At 43.9% G+C, this 18,402-nt stretch overlaps 1 protein-coding gene across 13 annotated transcripts in view; it reads right to left on the minus strand.

The window, feature by feature from the left end:
• The window catches only part of RPS6KC1 (ribosomal protein S6 kinase C1), a 317,520-nt gene that overhangs the window by 73,235 nt on the left and 225,883 nt on the right, over window positions 1-18,402 (minus strand). For 8 of the 13 annotated variants that reach the window (XM_042976425.1, XM_042976426.1, XM_042976424.1 and 5 more), the window contains one exon: window positions 16,737-16,829. The exons of 4 other annotated variants lie outside the window; for them this stretch is intronic. In XM_042976425.1, the coding sequence (XP_042832359.1) occupies window positions 16,737-16,829 (93 nt within the window). Of the gene's footprint in view, window positions 1-16,657; window positions 16,830-18,402 lie in introns of those variants that run through there. One more of the 13 variants, XM_042976409.1, reaches the window with a different exon arrangement.

Below are 18,402 nucleotides of genomic sequence, written 5' to 3' on the forward strand. Positions count from 1 at the left end.
AGAATTTATAAAGGTATAATAGGAGATTTGATAGCTTTTGAAGTTCCTTCCCACCACAACTGTCTATGGTTCCTTAGTTTCAGGGGGATGAGAAATAGGCCCAAGTCAGCTTAAATGACAATGAAAAAGGGGATGCCTATGCCACAGACCCACAGAATTCTGGAAGCTTCCATGCTGAAACTGGCCCAAGATATGAGGCAGCTGGATATATATAGCCAGGATCCAACTGCTTCTCACTACCTTTGCCCAAACCACCTTCATCCTTCACCTACACAAATGCACTAACCCCTACAGTAGTCAGAATAATGGCCTTCTGAAGATGAACACATCCTAATCCCCCCAAATTGTGAAGACCTTACATGGCAAAAAGGACATTACAAATGTGATCAATTTAAGGATCTTGAGACAGAGAGATGATCCTGGATTATACAGATGAGGCCAACTTAATCACATGGGTCCTTATATGGGAAAGAGGAGGGTTGGAGTCAAAGAAGGAAATGGGGCAACGAAAACAGATGTCAGAGAAAGAGAGATGACAATGCTGTCCTGCTGGTTTCAAGACAAGGAAAGAAGCCAAGAGTCCAGAAGTGCAGGCAGTCTTTAGCAGCTGCAAAAGTCAATGGACTTTGCTGTACAACCTCCAGAAGGAACACAGTCTTGCTTACACCTTGATTTTAGGACTCTGGCCTCCTGACCAGTAAAATAATAAATTTGTGTTGTTCTAAGCCACTAAATTTGTGGTCATTTGTTACAGCAGCAATAAGAAACTAATACGTCTCCTTACTGGTCTCCCTGCTTCTGCCCTTGTCCTCCTATGGTCTATTTCTGAACATGAAAGCCAGAGAGAGCCTCTTAAAATCCAGATCAGATCTCATCTCCGTCTGCTCAATATCTTTCTATCATACCCTATGTCACAGCAAACTACGAAGTTCCCAGAACCTCCCACAAGGCCCTACCCAACCAGCCGTTGTAACTTCTGAGACTTCCTCTTTCCCAGCTCCTCCCACTCACTTCACTCTGGACTTGCTGGCCTCCTTGGGGTTCTTGGCTTCCTCCTGTCTCAGGGCCTTTGTATTTGCTAGGCCCTCTGTCTAGAAGGCTCCTTCCCCAGGCATCTAGGAGCTAACTCCGACCTCCTTCGTATCTCTCTCGGCTCAAAGAGCGCTTTCTCAGAGAGGCCTTCCTGAGGTCCCTATTTAAAGCTGACACCTCCAAACTGAAACCCCCGTCCACTTTCAGTCTCCTCTCCCTACCTAGTATTCTCTATAGCACTCAAACTATCTAGCACACTATATATTCTACTGATCAACTTGTTTATTTCCTGTCTCCGGTAGAACATGTCCTGTCTTCACTAGGACCAGCATTTTTGTCTGTTTCATCTGCAGTGCCAAAACCGTGCCTGGCACATAGTAGGTGCTCAATAAATATCTGCTAAACAGATGATCGCTCCCTGTAGGAACCTATGAGACAATGTCACCAGTGCTGATAAAACAATCATACTAGTCACAGCCAAGTTACTGGGTACCAGGCACTGAGGCAAGCACTTCACTCAGATCGCATGAACTCAGATCGCAGAGGCTCTTCCCAGTGGGGCCCTCAAGGGACAAATTCCTCAAGGAACAAAATTCAAAATGTAGGGTGGAAATTGCTGATTTCTGATTATGGTGCCCAGTGGCTCAGGGCAAAAACAGGAAACTGTTTACTCAGCAAAACTGACATCACCACAAAAACTTTGATAAAATGGAATTTGAGCCCATAGCCCTCCAGCTCTGAAAGTTCCTGACCCATAGTAAGTATGCAGTCAGAATCTGCTAATTAGTGTTTTTTTTTTTACAAAAAAAAAAAAAATCTAATGTCACCTGCCAATATGGAGGGAGATGATACAAGTCAGAAATATGGAAAAATTCATAGAAATACGGGACTTCTGCTCAATAACCCAGCTTTATCGAAGGCCTTCAAGTCCTACCCATCTCCTTATGATAGAGTCCCCAATGTCACAGGTTAGTTAGCTCTAGTATTGTGACTTATAATAAGAAATATATATTTGGTCTTTGGCCCCATTTCTAGCACTGAGCTTTTCCTAAGACAGAAGACAAACATGTGTCTTGTTACGTTAGTGAGGTGACATTTAGAAAGTACCTAAGGATGGGGGCTGGTTTTCAGGAGACCCAGCCACATGACCAGAGGGTTGGAAATTTCAGTCCTATCCCCAACCTCCAGGGAGGAGAAGGGGCTGGAGGTTGAATCAATCACCAAAGGCCAGTGATTTAATCAACCATGCCTATGTAATGAAGCTTCCATAAAATCTCAAAGGGACATGGGCGCCTGCGTGGCTCAGTCGGTTAAGCACCTGACTCTTGATTTCAGCTCAGGTCATGATCTCACAGTTCATGGGTTCCAGTCCTGCATCGGGATCTGTACTGACAATGCAGAGCCTCTTGGGATCCTTTCTCTCTCCCTCTCTCTGCCCCTCCCCTGCTTGCTCCCTCTCAAAATAAATAATAAAATTGACTTTTTAAAAAAAGAATCCCTATTTAAAAAAAAAAAAACTCAAAGGGAAAGGGTTTGGAGAGCTCCCAGGTTGGTGAACACGTGATTGGTGATCTGGGGAGAGTGGGATGCCAGGACGGCATGGAAGTTCTACACTCTTCCCAAATACATTGCCCCATGCATGTCTTCCATCTGGATGTTACTTTGTGTCCTCTGTCATATCCCTTTATAATAAACTGATAAATGTAAGTGCATATCTCCCTGAGTTCTGTGAGCCACTCTGGCGAATTAATCAAGTCCAGAGGGGAAGGAGATCATGGGAGCCTCTGATTTACGGTGGGTCGGTCAGAAGCACAAGTGAGAAGCTGGGCTTGCACCTGGCATCTAAAGTCTTGCGGGACTGAGCCCTTAGCCGGTGGAATCCAACGCTGTCTCCTTGTAGATTGTGCCAGAATTGCGTTTAATTGTAGGACGCCACGCTGGTGTCCAAGGACTGCTCGGCAGGGTGGGGAAACAGCCCTCATGCACACATTGGAGTTGGTGACCAGAACCCTTTTTAGGAAGTAAGAGTGCAAATGAGAAGCAGAGCAGGGAAAGGGGGCCAGGATGAGACAGGATGGCGGCACCAATAAGGGGGTCTGGAAGATCTCCTCTCCTCCAAGATTCACAGATGGGGAGGAGTTAAGTGAGAGAGTCTTGTCAGGTGGGACAGGGATGCCAGGAGAAGTCGCTGCTTTCTGATTCTCCCCATGGGTCTCATCTGGGAAAACGTTTTCTGAAGCAACACAAACTGGCCCGTGACTAACTCTACTCACCGACCTGACTATCCCCGAGGGGGAAGAAAAGGGAATCCCCTCTTTGAGGCCACATGACAGGTGGGAATCTTCTTCTATTTGCCATTGTAATCTCAGGAGTCACTCAAGTCAATAAACAAACAAGTGAAAAGATTCAGCGAGGTGTAAAAATAGATTCGCACAGGGCAGACAACTGCGCATTCCATTTATTTACCTCTTCTAACAAACCGATACCTGGGGTGACATTTATTAATAAACGGCATTACCAGGTGCCTGATATGTGGCTCACAGAAATTAATTACCCAGCCCATGGTAAAACCATAACAAGCCTGCAGTGCTGTAACATTTGTGCTAATTGGAAATGAGATAAGTACTGTGGGTGCAATTTGCATTCAATGCAGTGTATTAATTATCTTCAGTTCTCTTCATGATAAATATACCTGACTGAACCGCTCTCCTAATTTACCGGGTAATAGAGTTGTAAGTGGGCTCCCTTAGGTAACCAAGGGAAGGCACTGAGTTGTGGGCAAGATGGATACCCTCCGCTTCTCTGAGTACTTGAGCAACATTAGCTCGTACGCTGTGAGAGGCCTTGCATCATTCCTAGGAACATGAAGTCAACTTGTTAGACTCACCCAGACTCCCAGCCTCAGGCCCTAATCCTTCCCTCTTCCACTAGAGAGGCCGACTGTTCAGAAGCTCAGAGAGTGATAGAAAACATGACGTTAGAAGGGATATATTTTAATCCATCTGACAACTCTCCTGCACACGGAATATTATTAACTCTGCAAGGAAGGGCCTTTTGCTATTCACTGCTCCCATACGAATTCAAAATTGTTTGCATTTGGTTCTGAGTGGGTATGCGTTGAAATGTGTGGTCAGGAAAACACAGCCTTAAAGATGTGGGGCAGTGCCACAGATCAGTGCTTGGGGATGATGGCTTGGAGAAAGGGCTCAAATGACAAACAAACCCAAACTGGGATGTACGGCCATCCCTTAGTACCAACCAACAAGGATGGCCTGTCCTTTCAAGAGGCAAGGAGGAGAAAGACACATCCGGTTATCATGAACCGAAGCTCCCCAACTGTCCGTGGCCGGTACATCTGCAAAGCTTCGGCCTCCCTTTGAACTCGTCAACGTGTGCCTCTGGCCTCTGTGTGTTGAGCAGCATGTAATGAGGGACAGGTGACAGTTGATAATAACAATAACACTTTTTGAGAATTGAGAGCTTACCGTGGGTCGGGCACCAAGCTCAGAAGTTAACATATAACATTTAAATTCGTGCTCTTTAGAAGCTCTCCTAATCCGTCCCCTCCTACCTCCTACTCCCCACCACACACACAGTAACTCTCCATGAGAGCCCCTGCTTGCTTCCTGTAGGGCACTGTCCCAAACTATAATCAGCTTGGTCACGTGTTTACCCGCCTCCTCCCTGATTAGCGTACAGGCAGGCTCCTGAGGATAAATCCCCAGCCTGTCTTCTTCATCCCTACTTTGTGACCAGCACAGTGATCACTCAGTAAATACCTGTGAATGAATGCAAACTTGTCATAATATTGCCCTAACCTAAGCAGACCAAAACTCAATTATGACCCAGTCCAAGCAGTGCATAACACATGTTCTCAAATTAATAAATTTTTAAGGTGTCCCAGCCCCATCCACAGCACTCAAAGAGGCCAGGAATCCTGTGTGGGAAGGGCCAGTAGCATCCAGAATGCCTACCATGAAATCAACTTGCTGCCAGGAAGGCTCCAACCTCATTCTAAGTTTTCTCATAGTCCATGGGAAGAGGAAGACAAAGCTCTAAATATCCATGATGTGAAACACACCAGCAGCCCAAGGGAAGCAACAGCTATTTCTGATACTCACGTTGGAAAGAAATTTCTTTTGAGGACAGAGAAGATGCTGCTCACTGTCCCATCACACTCTGGTAGTCAGGAAACTGCAGCTGAATTAGAAAATAGCACCCTTCAGGCCAACATGGTCCATAAGGGTGCGGGCATGGCAACAAGAGCCTGGCTGGACTTCAGCCCCCGCTCAGCCCCCTTCGGGCAGGAACCCCTGTACAGGTTACAACCTGCAGAATGCCTGCTGAGGAGATGCCCGTGATGGTCTCCTTCTAAAACTCCTCAGTGCAATCTGGCATGTTAATTACACATAAACAAACAAACAAACAAACAAGGGGAAAACATATAAACTGATAAAACCATCCCTATAGAGGCCTTTGGAATGTGATCCTGGTCTCCCCAGCTGTCAACCCCCTGGTAGATGTTATCATATTTAGGGCAACTCTGCTAGGTTATGCCTTAGTAGGACCAATGACAGTGATTGCTAGGTTTCTCCTAAGAGAGGAGTGGCAGATTTTTATATTAGCTAAATGAGCATACTCTCCATTCTGGTTAAAAAGAACTGAACTCTTGCAATCCCAATCAAAATAACACCAGCATTTTTCACAGAGCTAGAACAAATAATTCTAAAATTTGCATGGAATGAGAAAAGACCCTGAATAGCCAAGGTAATGCTGAAAAAGAAAACCAAAGCTGGAGGCATCACAATTCTGGATTTCAAGATGTATTACAAAGCTGTGACCATCAAGACAGTATGGTACTGGCACAATGGAACAGAATAGAAAACCCAGAAATGGACCCACAAACGTATGGCCAACTAATCTTTGACAAAGCAGGAAAGAATATCCAATGGAATAAAGACAGTCTCTTCAGCAAGTGATGCTGGGAAAACTGGACAGCAACATGCAGAAGAATGAACCTGGACCACTTTCTTACGACATAAAAACAAACAAACAAACAAAAAACTTAAAATGGATGAAAGACATAAATGTGAGACAGGAAACCATCAAAATCCTAGAGGAGAAAACAGGCAACAACCTCTTTGATATTGGCTGCAGCAACTTCTTACTTGACATGTCTCCAGAGGCAAAGGAAACAAAAGCAAAAGGGAACTATTGAAACCTCATCAAGATAAAAAGCATACGCACAGTGAAGGAAACAATCAGCAAAACTAAAAGGCAACAGACAGAATGGGAGAAGGTATTTGTAAATGGCATATCGGATAAAGGGTTAGTATCCAAAATCTATAAAGAACTTGTCAAACTCAACACCCAAAAACAAATAATCCAGTGAAGAAATAGGCAAGACATGAATAAACACTTTTCCAAAGAAGACATCCACATCCAGATGACTAACAGACACATGAAAAGATACTCAACATCACTCATCATCAGGGAAATACCAATCAAAACCACACCTGTCAGAATGGCTAAAATTAACAACTCAGGAAACAACAGATGTTGGTGAGGATGCAGAGAAAGGAGAACCCTTCTGCACTGCTGGTGGGAAGGCAAGCTGGTGCAGCCATTCTGGAAAACAGCATGGAGATTCCTCAAAAACTTAAAAATAGAAATACTCTAGTGCCCAGCAATTGCACTGCTAGGTATTTATCCAAAGGATACAAAAATGCTGATTCAAAGGGGCACATGAATCCCAACGTTCATAGCAGTGCTATCGACAATAGCCAAGTATGGAAAGAGTACTTCCATACTTCCAAGTATGGAAAGAATCCAAATGTCCATCAACTGACGAATGGATAAAGAAGATGTGGTGTGTGTGTATATATATATGTGTGTGTGTGTGTGTATATATATACACAATGGAATATCACTTGGCGATCAGAAAGAATGAAATCTTGCCATTTGCGACAACATGGATGGAACTAGAGTGTACTATGCTAAGTGAAATAAGTCAGTCAGAGAAAGACAAATATCATATGATTTTACTCATATGTGTAATTCAAGAAACAAAACAGATGAACACAGGGGACGGGAAGCAAAAGTAATATAAAAACAGAGAGGGAGGCAAACCATAAGAGACTCTTAAATACAGAAAACAAACTGAAGGATTCTGGTGAGGTGTTGGGTGGGGGGAAGGGCCAGATGGGTGATGAGCATTAAGGAGGGCACTTGTTGGGATGAGCACTGGGTGTCATAGGTAAGAAATGAATCGCTAAATCCTACTCCTGAAATCATTATTACACTATATGTTAACTAACTTTGATTAAAAAAAAGAACTAAACTCTCATATGCCACTTCTTTCCTGTTAACCGACTAAATGTTTGTGTCACCCCCAAATTCATATTTTGAAGCCCCAACCCCCCCATGTGACTGTATTTGGAGGAAGAGTCATCACGAAGGCAATTAAGGTTAAATGTAGCCATAAGGGCAGGGTCATGATATGATAGGATTTGTGTCCTTATTAGAAGACACAGCATCTCTCTCCACCATGTGAGTACACAGTGAAGATGGAGGTCAGTCTACAAACCAATAAAGAGGCCTCAGAATAAAACCTACCTTGCCAACACCTTGAACTTGGACTGCCAGCCTCTACAAATATGAGAAATAAATGTCTGTCATTTAAGCCACTCAGTCTGCGGTATTTTGTCATGGTGTCCCAAGCTAAGACACTGCCCTTAACATCAAGGATATTTAGCTGCCCTGGGAATTGGGCAAATACAAAAGAAGAGTGCGCAATAGGATGGGGAAGACTAGGGCTAGAGAGACAAGACAAGAAATCAGTCACAGAACGCTTTCTTCACAGAGTTATGCCCATTATTTAAATTTATACATATCGTGAGTTACTCATATCGCAATATAATATATTCTCAACAGCGTCACCAGATTGGTCCTCTGGAAACAATCAGTCAGATCTTATCACTCCTCTCAAAAGCTCAAAACTTGCCAATGGCTCCATCTCCCGCAGGATAAACTCCCCAGTGCACACCGGGTCCTACAAGCCCCCCCTGAGCTGACTTAGGGGTCCCCTCTGATCTCACCCCCAGTATCCTCCCCTTGGAAGGGGAGTTAGCCACGCTAACTTCCTGCAGCTTCTCAGACATCGCCATGCACAAATCTAGCCCACGGCCTTTGCATTTGCTGCTTCTTATTCCCGAAGGCTCTTTCCTCGCTTCCTTTCTGTCTATTCCAATATGACATGATTGGTGAGGCCTTCCCTAATCATTGTATCAAAAATAACAACCCACAACCCCAACCCCCATCCCCCCACCAGCACCCCCTCACACACACTGCATGCCTTACCTACCTTATCCTGCTTAATTTTCTCAGGAGTGATTCTTAGAATCACTATTATTAATTTGACATACCATTTGCTTATTAATTTGTTAATTGCCACTCTCTGCCTAAAACAAAAGCTAATCCTAGGCAGGCAGGAAATTGTTTATTCTCTCCTATATTCCAAGCAGTTTCAATGGTGCCTGGCATGGAATAGACCCTCAATAACTATTTCTTAAGTGAATGAAAGACATAAATGATTATTATAAGGTAGCAGGTAATAATAACTAAACTTATTGAGTGATTAGCTAAGCTTTTTATAAACATTCTATTGTGCATATGCTGGGAACAGAGCTAAACACTTTACATACCAGGAAAAGATGTTTAAACCATTATCTCATTTAGTCCTTACAATAACCATTTGGGGTAGGTGTTATTATTCCCATTTTACTTCCCCTGAGTAAGTCATCTGCACAACTTACAGGTATGCAAGGAGAGCAGTTAGTCAGGATTTGAACACAGGTCTGCCTGACGTCAAAGCCCATGCTCTTAACCACTCTCCACATCTACGGATAGGATCCAGAAAGTGTAGAGAAATCAGATATCTGTAAATTAAATCTCAGCTGAAATGCAGCAGGAGTATTTACTATTCAAAGGGAACTTGCAGCAAATTCCAAGTTGTATATTTTTTATTAAAAAATTTTTTAATGTTTATTTATTTTTGAGACAGGGAGAGAAAGGGGGGAGGGGCAGAGAGAGAGAGACTGAGACAGAATCTGAAGCAGCCTCTGAGCTGTCACCGCAAAACCCAATGCAGCATGGGGTTCAAACCCACAAACCGTGAGATCATTACCTGAGCCGAAGTCAGACACTCAACCGACTGAGCCACCCTCACACCCCCCAAGTTGTACATTTTAAAAAACAAATAATTCCTTTTATGAAATATCCCTCTAATGTATCTATTTTTACAAACTATACCAGCTCTATCGTAAACCAGGGCAGACCCCTGATTCAAAAAAACCATTTTTATTCAGCTTTGCAGTGTAACATGTGGCATTTTTGCCAAGAAACTGACCTTCCTACTCAGGTGTTGCCCGTGCTAGTAGTGACAAGACTAGACTGGAATGGACTGGTGGCCCTCAAATCACATGAATGGACAGAGGGGAGAAGGAGTCAACCATCACAAGTTTGCCAAGGAGCCCACCGGGGATTAAACTTTTTGCAAAAAGATGCAGAAAGAACTCACAGGATGTTGAAAGGATCAAAAAGAGGATTTTTTGTTATTGTTAGAAAATTATCACCATTCTTTTCCTTTAAATATAAGCAGAAAATCAAGTTTTCCCCAGGCACCTCACCATTCTACACTTCATTTAAAATCATTGTGATTGAAAGCACAGAAGAGCATAAGGATGTACCGACTTCATTGATTCTCCTGGTTAAACTGCTGGGCTCAAATAGTAATTATGTACAGTGCATTTTGAAGATATGTATATGCTTGTCCCCGTTTTCAAATGAGGAAACATGGCATTCAGGGGTCAGGCGAGTGGACGGAGCATGGGGAGGGCTTCAAGCCATTCCATCCAAATCTGGGCTGAATTCAAGTAGCACTCAGAATTGAGTCTTTTAAAAACTGCTTCTATTCTACAGGGCACATTTCATGCTATCCAAAAAAATTTTTTTTTGCTCAACTAAATGCCGTATCATTCTGCTTACCTCATTTGGGACAATTCATATGGCACAAGTATCATTCAATGGGCCTATATTCTCCCAAAGTATATTCCATTGCTGTTAACAGAGGCAACTTGGAGCAGAAAAAGTCCCTGTGGTCAAAAAAACTAGTGAAGATAAGTATGATTTAAGCGAGATACTTTATAGCAAGATTTCTCTGAGCCTTTAATATGCTAATCAGCATCTTAAGTCAGGGACATAGATACAGTGTTTCTCTAATGCGTTTGACAACAAGACCCTCATTTCAATAAGAACCTAAGGATTCCTGTTCCCTATTCAAGGTTTTAGGAAACACTGCTTAAGGGGGTACATCAAACACTCTAGGTTTCAAGAAGGTTATAATTTCCTTGAGGGAGTTAAGCTGTGTCCCCTAGAAAGATATGTTGAAGTCCTGGTCCCTGTTATCTGTGGATGTGACCCTATTTGGAAATAGGGCCTTTGCAGATGAAATCAAGTTCAGATGCTGCCGTTAGGGTGGGCTCTCATCCAATTTAACTAGTATCTTTATAAGAAGAATGCAGTGTGAAAATACAGAAGCACAAGGAGGAGATGCATGAAGACAGAGGCAGAGATGGGAGTTATGTTGCCATAAAACAAGGGATCCTGGAACCACCAGAAGCTGGAAGAGGCAAGGAAGGACCTTCTCCTAGAAGCTTCAGTGGGAGCATGGCCCTGCCAACTCCTGACTTCAGACTGTCAACCTCCGCTCTGAAAACTATAGAACACTAGGAGGAGCCAAGATGGCGGAACAGCACGGAAGTTTTTCGTGTGTGTCTCGCATCCATGAAATACTGCCACACCAGCACTAAACCATCCTGCACACCTAGAAAACTGATTGGAAGATTAACACAACAATCTGCACAACCTGAACCACAGAACTCAGCAGGTACACGGCGCAGAGTGGTGAACTGGGGGAGAGAGAAGCTGCGGAGGGCAGGGAGCCGTTTTTGCATGAGGAGAGAGGATGGAGACGGGGCAAGGGGTGGGGGGAGAATATGGGAAAAGCACCCACCCCCCCGCCAAAAGTTGCTGGAGACAAAGTGGAAAGGTGGAAACAGCTGCAGGGACTGAACTAAAAAGGGAGAATGGAGAAAGGAGAGGGTTTAAATTCCATTAAGACTCTATAAACGGGGAGTGCAGAGTCTGAAACTCTGCAGCACAACACCTGATGGTGCTCTGCTGGGAAGGGTGAATCCCCAGGAGCAGAGTGAAGTCCAGGGTTCTTCAGACCACAGGGGAGAGGCGGTTCCCCTGCTGGGAGAACATCTGATAAAGGCTGTATAGCTCCCACCAAAGCAACGACCCCAGCAGACCCCAGAGAACAACCACGTTCGCTGGTGCTGGAACAAGGTCGTTGGGGGTGAAGCCTGGTGCCAGATGCGTGTTGTGATTTGCCATAATCCCTGAAATTCTGCTGCTACACGACTGCGTGAACTTTCTCTGGGGCGGGCTGGCACCCGGCCGCAGTCTCTGGACAACGGCAGCAGCACAGTCCTGCGAACGTTCCTGGGTGCAGCCGACATTCGACCGTTGCTCGGTGAGGCCCTCCCGCAGGGGGCAGAACGGGTCAAAGCCGCAGTCCTTCAGAAGTAAAAGTCGGGAAAAACAGCCGCATCTGAGACAAAACTCGGGAGGGAGGTGCTGCCTGGGGCTTGGTCACGGACAGTGTAAAAGTAGGGAGTGGACGGAAACCAAAGACAAAGGACGGGTGCGCGACTGCTGATCAGAGAGAACAGAGTTCTGATACTAGAGACTAGGTAGCTGGGTGACGCCATTGTCACCATTCCCGCGCATGCGCGCGCGCACACACACACGAACGAGCACCCCGACAATCCACCCCAGTAAGCTAATCAGCGCCATCTAGTGGAGAACAGAGTCATTACACTAAGCCCCGCCCAACTGGGCCAACCTCGGTCTTCAGGAACACAAGTCTCTCTGCCTGCTTACTTTATGGACTATAAAGCGCTTCATAGTTTGACTTCTAGGGGAAAATGAAGTAATTTCAATCAGATTTCAGTCTGTTCACTGGTCCATCTATGTTTTTTATTTTTGTGTAATTTTTTTCAAATTCTATTTTACTTTAACCACCTCATTTTATTCTATTTCAGTGTATTCATTTTTTCAAATTTTCAAACGATTTCCTTTTTTTTCTTTCCCCTTTTTTCTCTAATCTATGAAGCCCCTCTCAAGGGGCTTGTCTGGCCCCAGACCAAAACAACCTAGGATCTAGCATCATTTATTTGATTTGTGTGTGTGTGTGTGTGTGTGTGTGTGTGTGTGTGTGTGTGTGTGTTGTTTTTAATTTTTTAATTTTAATTTTTTTATTTTAATTTTTTAATTATTTTTCCCTCATTAATTCCTTTTCTCCCTTCAAAATGACAAAACAAAAGAATCCACCCCAAAAGAAAGAGCAGGAAGAAACAACAGCCAGGGACTTAATCAACACAGATACAAGCAAGATGTCTGAACCAGAATTTAGAATCATGATAATAAGAATACTAGCTGGAGTCAAAAATAGATTAGAATCCCTTTCTGTGGAGATAAAAGAAGTAAAATCTAGCCATGATGAAATTTAAAAAATGCTATAACTGAGCTGCAATCTCAAATGGATGCCACAGTGGCAAGGATGGGTGAGGCAGAGCAAAGAATTAGCAATATAGAGGACAAACCTATGGAGAAAAAATGGAGCAGGAGAAAAAAAGGGAGACTAAGGCAAAAGAGCATGATTTAAGAATTAGAGAAATCAGTGACTCATTAAAAAGGAACAACATCAGAATCACAGGGGGCCCAGAAGATGAAGAGAGAGAAAAGGGGTAGAAGGGCTATGTAAGCAAATCATAGCAGAAAACTTTCCCAGGTCCAGGAAGCACAGAGGCCTCCCATTAGATTCAACAAAAACCGACCATCAACAAGCATATCATAGTCAAATTTACAAAATACTCAGTCAAGAAAAGAATCATGAAATCAGTAAGGGGAAAAAAAAAGTCCTTAACCTACAAGGGAAGACAGATCAGGTTTACAGCAGACCTATGCACAGAAACTTGGCAGGCCAGAAAGGAGTGGCAAGATATATTCAATGTGCTGAATCGGAAAAATATGCAGCTGAGAATTCTTTTTCCAGCAAGGCTGTCATTTGAAATAGAAGGAGAGATTAAAAGTTTCCCAGACAAACAAAAATTAAAGGAGTTTGTGACCACTAAACCAGCCCTGCAAGAAATTTTAAGGGGGACTCTCTGAGGGGAGAAAAGATGAAAATAAATAAACAAATAAATGAAGACCAAAAGCAACAAAGACTAGAAAGGACCAGAGGACACCACCAGAAACTCCAACTCTACAGGCAACAGAATGGCAATAAATTCATATCTTTCAGTACTTACTCTAAACGTCAATGGACTAAATGCTGCAATCAAAAGACATAGGGTAACAGAATGGACAAGAAAACAAGATCCATCTATATGCTATTTACGAGAGACCCACTTTAGAACTAAAGACACCTTCAGATTGAAAGTAAGGGGAGAACCGTCTATCATGCTAATGGTCAACAAAAGAAAACCAGAGTAGCCATACTTATATGAGACAATGAAAACCATAGAACACTTATGAAAGAAATTCAAGAGGACACAAAGAAATGGGGAAAAAAATTCCATACTTATGGATTGGAAGAACAAACATTGTTAAAATATCTATAGTACCCAAAGCAATCTACACATTTAATATGATCCCTATCAAAATACCACCAGCATTTTTCACAGAACTAAAATAAACAATCTTAAAACTTGTATGGAACTGCAAAAGACCTCAAATAGCCAAAGCAATCTTGAAAAAGAAAAGTAAAGGTGGAGGCATGATTCTGGATTTCAAGCTATATTACAAAGCTGTAGTCATCAAGACAGTGTGGTACTGGCACAGAAACAGACACATAGCTCAATGGAACAGAATAGAAAACCCAGAAATGGACCCACAAACATATGGCCAACTCATCTTCGACAAAGCAGGAAAGAATATCCAATGGAAAAAAGACAGTCTCTTCAACAAATGGTGTTGGGAAAACTGGACAGCAACATGCAGAAAAGATGTAACTGGACCACCTTCTTACACCATACACACACACACAAGAAAAAACTCAAAATGGATGAAAGACCCCAATGTGAAACAGGAAACCATCAAAATCCTAGAGGAGAACACAGGCAGCAACCTCTTTGACCTCAGCTGCAACAACTTCTTACTAGAAACCTCACTGAAGGCAAGGGAAACAAATGCAAACATGAACTAGTGGGACCTCATCAAGATAAAAAGTTTCTGCACAGCAAAGGAAACAATCAGCAAAACTAAAAGGTAACTGACAGAATGGGAAAAGATATTGGCAAATGACACATCAGATAAGGGGTTAGTATCTAAAATCTATAAACAACTTATCAAACTCAGACTGTCAGCCTCCAGAATAAATGTCTATTGTTGTAGTCCACCCAGTTTATGTTACTTTGTTAAGGCAGTCCTAGGAAAGTAATACAGGCACGGGGATACCCGGCTACAAAATGGAGACTAAATACCAACACAACTAGAGGCAAGGATGGAAGCAGACAGTCAGGAGTATACAAAAGGGATTACAGACAACAAAGAAGCAGGGCTTCGGGGGTGTCTGGGTGGCACTGTGGGTTGAATGTCTGACTTCGGCTCAGGTCATGATCTCACAGCTTGTGGGTTTGAGCCCTGTGTTGGGCTCTCTGCTATTACCACAGAGCCTGCTTTAGATCCTCTGTCTCCCTCTCTGCATCTCCCTGGCGCACGCTCTCTCTCTCTCTCTCTCTCTCAATAATAGAAAATAAACATTAAAAAAAAAAAGCAGGGCTTGAGAAGAGGAGAGCTCTCTGGTGGCTGGGGCGGTCAGAGATGGCTTCCAGGAGGAGGGGGGTAGTGGGGTGGAGTAAACACACAGATCTCCTGGATTACAGGGAAATTCACACACACTCGCACGCATGCATACACCACACACACACACACACACACACACACACGCACACACGCACACACGCCCATCTGCCTTAAAGACATCATGTAAAACCCAATAATCTCTCGTAGACATCCCAACTGAGTTTTAGAAAATATATACAATTTCCATTTTCGTGAGCTTTGAATTTCTAGGTCAGCTTGCATGTCATGAAAAGAATAGCTAAATAAGAACACCTAAACAATTAATAATTCTAGATCAAACCAGTCATACAACCATCTCATTTCAACAGGAAGACCCAGAATAGGAAAAATAGCTCTGAAACTTTAAAGTAAAAAATCTCCATCGAATAAAATAGCAGGGAAGGTTTGCATGGGGGAAGGGACAGGAATCATGAGAACCTTAACTTTTAGCATGAAATGCATCTGTTAAATAGACCTACTAATGGTGTTATTGTAGCTAAAAACAGCGACTTGAAAATGTTGTGCACATTATTACTGTCATTATCCACCAACTGTAAGAATGCTATGTTAAAACTAACTCAAAACACCTCGAGAAAGGTAATTGCTACTAATGGATCTGAAGTGTGCAAAATTGGACATCATTACCCTGTCCTCACATTGTGGGGCTGGGGAAGTTAGTAGGCTCACTCATCTTACTATCAGGACCGAGGTTCGCGGAGAGGGCCGGGCTCGCTTTCACTGTGCAGCGTGAGGGAAATTCCACACTGCAGAACTGGATGGGCAAGGGTTCACAGGGCAAAGCCCAGGGCAGTAGACCCCCCAAACTTTCCCAAGTGGTCAGGGGGAGGGGACTGTAGATACAAGAGAATCTTCCTGCTCTGAAGCTCTTCTGGGTGCCAGTTTGTCAGACCAATCGCCTCCAGAAGGAGCTAAGTATTGCTGACCCTGAGATTTAGGGGAATAACCCAGAATCGAGGGTGGTAAAAGCCAACCGGGTCACCATAAGGCATCGACATCCGCTGAGAAGAGGGCCACCCGGTGGCCCCAGGGGATGTAGCTGTTCAGCTGGCCCGGGGGCTACCTCCTGGCCTCTCTGGGTGTGTAGAGTCACACTCGTCCCCGAGTTTGCCCTACTGTCCCGAACTGCAATGACTACTTTTACTCTATGCTGTGTTCCCCATCACCTCACCCCACGTGTCCCCCAAATATCTCTTCTCCGGTGCTGGTAATAATACTTTAAAAAAAAAACCCACATTGTCCTTAAATGTTTCCCGAACTTTCAAAACTAATGCTCCCAAACAGCACATGTACCTTTACATGACAGAGCCCCTCTCCTGCCCCGATCCCCCAGCATACCTCCAACCCCACGCCCATCAGGAAAAAAAAATCCAAGAGAGTGGATTTCGACCAGCAATTTCAACCTCTTTTCTCACTACTGACAACCTCAGGGGAATTTCCCTCCTTCCTTCTGGACAAAACACAGGAATACAAATGAAGGGCCAAATGCCCAGAAACTGCATAAGTAATCTCTGACCAAGAGAGAGCTGCCTAAATTCTAAATTTGTGTGTGTGTGGGGGGGGGGGGGGGAGTCCTTCATCCACATAAGAAATTTCTTCCCACCCCCAATGGCCCTGGCTGAGCAAGACTCCCAGTGCCCTCGCAAGCCTGTCATCTGGAAGCTGTGACGTCTTTGCCCCCAGTCGAATCACTGAGACAGAATGAGAAGTGGGACCTGGACGGCCTTTGGTTCTCCTCGGGGGGTTCCACCTTGATGAAGAACACAGGAGTGATGCTTGGGACACATAAATCACCGCAGGACAAAATCCTGTTGGGGAAAAGCAACGTGGCAAAACATTCTGACTTTTAAAACAATTTCCTTACCAGACGCCCCAATATAGATCATTTAAATTATTCATTTTATCATTCATGCTATTTATTTGTTTGTTCAAGAATTACTTCTTTAGGGGCACCTTGGTGGCTCTGTCAGTTAGGCTTCTGACCCGTAGTTTCAGCTCAGGTCATGATCTCCTGTTTCATGGGTTAGAGTTGTTGTTAGGCTCTGTCTGCACTGGCAGTGCGGAGCCTGCTTGGGATTCCCTTTCTCTCCCTCTCTTTCTGCCCCTCCCCTGATTATTCTCTCTTTCTCTCTCTCTCTCTCTCTCAAAATAAATAAACTTTAAAAAAAAAGAATTATTTAGCATTTGTTAATGGCATTAGTTTTCTAATTGTACTTGCCAACAAACAAAAGTGATACAAATGCCTGATGAATAACTGAAAACCCACAGTGAATACAGAACTTCTAATCTGATGTGGGAAGGCGATAATAAACATATAAATATATAGGCCAGGTCTTGATCATTTTTCTTATTAAGAAAAATTTAGTAGGAAGGGATGATAAGGTGAAGTGCTCTTTTAAATAGGTTCTCGGGATGTGTGAAAGGAACGGAAAGGGAATATCTCTGGGACAGCCTTCCAGGCAGCAGGAGGGAGTAAAACCTGGAGCCGGGAGGGGCGCCTGGGTGGCTCAGTTGGTTAAGCTTCAGGTCTGACGTCAGCTCAGGTCATGATTTTGAGCCCCGCATCAGCACTCGGTGCTGACAGCTCAGAACCTGGAGGCTGCTTGGGATTCTGTGTCTACCCACCCCCCATCTCTCTACTGCTCCCCCACTCACTCTCTCTCTCTCTCTAAAAAATAAATTAAAAAAAATTTTTAATTAAAAAAAGAAAGTCCTGGAGCAGAGGGCTTTCATAGGGATTTGAAGAACACCCAGGAGTTCTGGGAGCACAGTGCAGGAGGAGAGGTACCAAGAGCAAGACTTGGCTGGGCCTGACAATCTCAGGGAGGCTCTGGGATTTTATCCTGATGGGGAAGAGAAGCCTCTGGAAGGTTTGAGAGAGGAGGGATAAGGCTGGGAAGAGGTGAGAGGGGCAGCCCAGCGAGAGAGCTATTGCAGCAGTCTGTGGGAGGGAAAGGGGAGTTGGGGGCAAGGAGATGCCAAGAAGCTGTCGGATATTCTGGGACCATTTGGAAGAGGGGCCGATCGGATTTTCTCATGGGTGGGAGGTGGGGAGTCAAACTCCGGTGGGAGTGACTGGAAGAACTGGTGAAGTGGGCAGGTCCACGTTTGGCCCACTCATCACCTGTAGTGGGCCTTTGCCCTCCTTCACCTCTCTGGCTTTTCATCTCTAAGATGATGGACTAGAGAATTCTGAAGTTCCTACGTACTTGATGTTTTTCACTTCTTTTTTGGCACGAAGTAAGAGTATAAAGCAGATCATTTTCTAAATACTCAGGTATTACGTCAGTGTTCTTAGGGTTCATGTAATCCTCTTTTCAAAGACCTATATTGTCATCATCCATTTCAATTGTCTCTTCTTCGATTTTTAATTAATTCAGC

Source organism: Panthera tigris, chromosome F3, assembly GCF_018350195.1.
Source record: "Panthera tigris isolate Pti1 chromosome F3, P.tigris_Pti1_mat1.1, whole genome shotgun sequence".
Classification (NCBI taxonomy): domain Eukaryota; kingdom Metazoa; phylum Chordata; class Mammalia; order Carnivora; family Felidae; genus Panthera; species Panthera tigris.